Here is a 5,412-nt window from a genome sequence, read left to right as displayed (position 1 = left end):
GGCGCACTGCAGCAGTGCGCCACCGGGCTGGCCCATAACACAAGTTTTTTAAAAAAAACCATAGGTGCTGGGCTGGCCCGGTGGCACACTCGGTAGAGTGCGGCGCTTGAGAGCGCAGCGGCGTTCCCGCCGAGGGTTCGGATCCCATATAGAGACCGGTCCTCTCACTGGTTGAGCGCGGTGCAAGCGCAACACTGAGGGTTGCGATCCCGTTGCCGGTCGTGGTACGGGCGCGACACCGAGGGTTGCGATCCCGTTACCAGTCACGAAAAAAGACAAAAAGGAAAAAAAAAAAAAACCATAGGTGCTGTATTTATTACTTTTACTTAGTGAGGAAGATAAGTGATGCCATACCTATAAAACTTAATCCTAAATCTGGATTTTTTTTTCTTCTGCTTCTCCCAGAAATAACAAGCTCCTCTGACACAAGAAGCTTTTCTCACTTGTGAGTCCTGTGCAAGATCACTAATGATTACCTAGCATTTCTGCGACACAAACACGTTCTCAGGTGAGCTCTCCAGACTTCCATTGCTGGGGCAGAAGAGTGAATGATTCGGAAGACTGCTACCTTTTCCCATCCAGTCTTTTTACCCTCCCTCCTGCGGTCAGGCAGGCTCTGTTAATTTGTTTGAATTACTTATGATAGACCCACATGTTGGCAAAGCCCTGATGTTGTTTGACAGATGTGAATCAGTGTTGGAAAGGGGCTACAGAGGTCCCTCGATATATGTTCATGTGGCAGGAGCCTATCGTGAACTTTTTATTCTGGGTGATGTTTTCATGTGGGTGCTGTTTTGAGTGATGTGAAGTAACAGGGTAGAGAAATTATTTTCCGGAAGTCTGGATTTCTCAATAATTCATTTTAGTGTTTTTGTCAGCTGGGCAGATTATACATTTTGCATAGAATGATCAAGTATTTAAAGCATTTAAATAAATCATCTAGGTATGGGAGGCTCCTTGGATCAGTACTGTGTGCTTTAGGCTGCTAGCCAAAGCCATCCCTTTGGGATGTTACCAGTAATTTAGATAAAAATGTAATGTATAATTTAGAGCCTGTGTTCAAAAAAGCATGTGTCGGTGGACTGGAGCAGTTCTGCTGTAAAGTTTTCATCGGTCCTTGGCAGAATGAGAACAGTAAAGACATTCGAATAAGTGATACATAAAACTGAACATACTCTATTTAATGGGCTATTTTGCATTCCGAAATTGTGTACCCTTTGCTCTATTGATGCTAAAATGGCCCCTTTTTATGTGTGCTGGGCACAAAGTAGGCACTAGTGAATGTGTGTTGAGTTAATAAATGAATAAAGTAATGGTGACAGTAAATAATCATGTTAGATTTTTTTCTTCTTCTAGTCTTTACTGGGCAAAATAAAATATTGGCTTCAATGCTGGCTTCCAAAATATTATGGACTGCTTTTGAAAATTCAAATATCTGGGAACTTTGAATTAGAGCTTTATGGGTGGGATTGACTTTGTTCCTTTGTTAAAACTATTCAGAGCCTGCCTGTCCCCTATGCTGGGTGCTGTGCTCTTTCTCTTAAGAAGATGTAATTATTTAATACAGAATTTAGCATCCTTGGTCTTGGTGAGTTGCATGAAAGGATCTGGTAGGAAGTTGGGACTTGTGCCAGGAGAGCCGTTAGCACCTCAGAAGGTGCTGGAGGGTCCTGACTATTTCTTTCCTGCTGCCCAAGTCCCTGCCCACCCTTTGCCCTTGAGCCCCTCTCAATGTGTGTTTTTCGCTGAATGACCTACAGTAGCTACTCACCACTTTCTTTGCAGGGTTTGTGCAAGTTTGCAAACATGTTCACTGTATCTCAGACCTCGAGAGCATGGTTTATTGATAGAGCCCGCCAGGCACGAGAAGAAAGGCTCGTGCAGAAGGAGCGGGAGCGGGCAGCTGTTGAGATTCAGGCCCACATCCGGAGTTTTCTCTGTCGGGGTCGACTGCAGAGAGACCTCAGGTGGGTGCCAGGATCTCCCTAGCACATTTTTCTCTGGCTCCCCTTTAATAGAAAATATGAGTTTTGTGTTCTCAAAAAGCCTTTCAGATACTAAGTGCTCCTAATTTAAAATGTCTTTTCTTTTGTCCTTCTCTTTCTAGGCAAGAGATCGATGAGTTTTTTAAAACAGATGACTCTGGGTCCAGTAAAAAAAGTGCATTTTGTATTTTCAAGATTGCCAGGAAGCTGCTGTTCTTATTCAGAATTAAAGAGGATAATGAGGTAAAATAATAATAGCAGACATACACAGTACTTCATATAGGCCAGATCTTTTTGTAAATATTTTGTAAATGTTAACACATCTTGTTCTTATAGTAACTCTGTGAAGTAGGTACTGTTACCCCCACATCCTGCCCCTTTTGTTTCACGGGGCCTCTTTTGTAGGGATTATGCCCAGTGCTTCTGGGAATCTTTTCACATTCACTATTACAAGCACAGGTTGGATTCACATGCATACAGGAGACAGGCAGGCTAGGTAAACAAGTGAAAGAAGCCATATATGAGACAAAACATATTACAAAATACAAATCGTAATGAACGGTAACTGACAGTCGGCAGTGGTGAGGACATCAAAGGGAGCAATGGGGTCTGTGGCCTGCCCCGTCCAAAGGGAGACACTGCCACTTGGCTTCAGCCGGTGGTGGACACATACTCTGATTTTTTTAAAGAGATGCTGCAGATCTGGGTCTTTATGCTTAATGTCATAATTCGTTAAAGTTGGCAGCTAATTTGAAATTTTTTTATCTCCTGCAAACCAAACAAAACATGCCAATTTGCACTATGGGTTTAGAATGATCAGCCTGGAAAATACAATTCCAGAAAAGCAGCTGGTTATTGGTAGTAGTACCAACTATACTCTATACTATATATATACTATACTATATATTGAGGTGTGCTTCCATGTTACCAGGTGTTAGGCATTTGCTATTGCTAAGCCTCACCTTGTGCCAACCTCTTCTAGGCACTGGGGCCTCAGAAGGAAACAAGATGGGCAAGGTCTCTACCCTCATGGAGCTGGTAGCCCAGCAGAAGAGGGAGTATTCAGGCAGTGAGCATGTGATCACATAAGATGAAGACAAGCAGCTCGGGGAGGTGACCCCCATCTTATAGAGGAGGAAAATACAGATCAGTATGGTAGGGGAACCTGCCCGAGGTGACACTGCTTTTAAGGGTGGACCCAGGGTTGGTATAGTCCAAGTGTAACCTGCTTTCCAGTTTCTACTTTTCTTCCTTTTGCATTTCAGGATAAAAATGATGAATAACAGCCTTTGGCTATCGTCTGTGAGGCAAAAGTTCAGTATCCATGGTGCTTGTAAAATGGCAAACTAGGGAGTACAATTTAGGAGACAGCTGCTCATCTGTAGGAATCCAAGCCCTGATTGATTTTGTTTCCTGCAAGAAGCCCCAGTCTGGATTTTTATGTGAAGTCACCAATTTCTAAAACACATCTGTAGGGCTCATCCAGTCTGTAGGCCACCAGTTTAAGAGCACTTCCTTAGCCTTTCTGGTCCTCAGTTTCCACATCTGTAAGAAGAAATTAAATATTATCCTTACTTATCATGTGGATCACCTGGCATGTTGCCTACACATGCCTGGTGCCCACCAAACGTTTGCTACCTTCTCTTTCCATTTTGTTATTGTGAGGATTTATAACCCTCATTCTGCCTCTCTGCAGAGATTCGATAAGTTGTGTCACTGCATCCTGAGCAGCATGGACGCTGAGAATGAACCTAAGGTAAATGGGATGGGAACTGGACAGTGTCCCACAGGCTCTTGAGGGCCAGCCTCTTAGGCTCTGAAAGTTCCTGTTGAATGTTAGGACTAATTCACTTACAAATGCAAATAAGTAACAGATGGAAAACATTAACAATGTGCAAATGATTCCTCCTTAGTCTTCTCATTATCTAAGAAACTAGGTTCTGCTCTTGCCTCTTACCCAGGATAGCAAATTCCATTACTGGGCTCTCTTATCTTTGGGTTTAGTGTTAAAATAAGTTCTGTTTGCTGCTGATTCATCCATTAATCTCCATTGCCTTATTTGGCACTGGATCTAGCTAACAGGTCCAGTCCAGTAGTTAGAGCATATGTAATATGATCCCTGTAACTCCCCATGACATTCTCTTTCCTGCTTGTAGGTGTGGTATGTGTCCCTGGCTCTTTCCAAGGATCTCACCCTCCTGTGGATTAAACAGATCAAGGACATTCTGTGGCATTGCTGTGAGTTTCTTGAGCAGCTCAAGGTAAAAAACAAACTAAATACACCATTCTCATCTAGGGCCTTTTGTCTGTATTTTCAGAGTTCCCATCATAGATCTTAGTTGGACTCTAGTAAAGAACTTAGTTGAGCCCCTTCTCTGAGAGAGAGCAAGTTAGATGCCGTTATCGATATGAGCCCCTTTTTGTTGTGTAGTATGTCGAACAGTGACCACACTTGCCACAGCCTCCATGCCAGGGAATCTGTTGTCTTCCTTCCCGTTCTGTTGATGTATTGAATACATTGCTGAGAGAAATTAAAGAGGACAAAAGAAGATGGAAAGATATCCCATGCTCTTGGATTGGAAGAATCAACATAGCAAAAATGTCCATACTACCCAAAGTGATATACAAATTCAATGCAATCCCCATCAAAATTCCAATGACTTTTTTCTCAGAAATGGAAAGAACTATCCAGACATTTATATGGAATAAGAAAAGACCACGTATAGCCAAAGCAACACTGAGCAAAAAACATAAAACTGGAGGCATAACACTACCTGACTTTAAACTATACTATAAAGCTATAATAACCAAAATAGTATGGTACTGGCATAAAAACAGACACACTGATCGATGGAATAGAATAGAAAATCCAGAAATCAACCCACACACCTACAGCCATCTGATGTTTGACAAAGCCACCAAGCCTGTACACTGGGGAAGAGACTGCCTCTTTAGCAAATGGTGCTTGGAGAATTGGATATCAATATGCAGGAGAATGAAACTAGACCCATACCTTTCACCATACACTAAAGTCAACTCAAAATGGATTAAAGAATTAAATATACACCCTGAAACAATAAAACTTCTTAAAGAAAACATAGGAGAAATACTTCAAGAAGTAGGACTGGACTCAGACTTCATGAATATGATCCCAAAAGCACGGGCAACCAAAGGAAAAATAAACAAATGGGATTATATCAAACTAAAGAGCTTCTGCACAGCAAAAGAAACAATTAACAGAGCTAAAAGACAACCAACAGAGTGGGAGAAAATATCTGCAAAATATACATCTGACAAAGGATTAATATCCAGAATAACAAGAAACTGAAACAACTTTACAAGAAAAAAACAAGCAACCCAACTTTAAAAATGGGCAAAAGACCTAAATACTCATTTCTCAAAGGAAGATATATGAATGGCCAACAGA

At 41.8% G+C, this 5,412-nt stretch overlaps 1 protein-coding gene across 1 annotated transcript in view; it reads left to right on the top strand.

The window, feature by feature from the left end:
- The first annotated feature begins 422 nt into the window (after positions 1-422).
- UBE3B (ubiquitin protein ligase E3B) overlaps positions 423-5,412 on the top strand; it is a 51,716-nt gene continuing 46,726 nt past the window's right edge. The window contains exons 1-5 of the mRNA XM_008583488.1: positions 423-508; positions 1,786-1,967; positions 2,108-2,228; positions 3,682-3,741; positions 4,142-4,246. Of these exons, the coding sequence (XP_008581710.1) occupies positions 1,807-1,967; positions 2,108-2,228; positions 3,682-3,741; positions 4,142-4,246 (447 nt within the window). The 5' untranslated portion in view covers positions 423-508; positions 1,786-1,806. The remainder of the gene's footprint in view (positions 509-1,785; positions 1,968-2,107; positions 2,229-3,681; positions 3,742-4,141; positions 4,247-5,412) is intronic.

The sequence above is a fragment of the Galeopterus variegatus genome, unplaced genomic scaffold (genome assembly GCF_000696425.1).
Source record: "Galeopterus variegatus unplaced genomic scaffold, G_variegatus-3.0.2 Scaffold2927, whole genome shotgun sequence".
NCBI classification, from domain to species: domain Eukaryota; kingdom Metazoa; phylum Chordata; class Mammalia; order Dermoptera; family Cynocephalidae; genus Galeopterus; species Galeopterus variegatus.
This window is presented reverse-complemented; position numbering and strand designations above follow the sequence as displayed.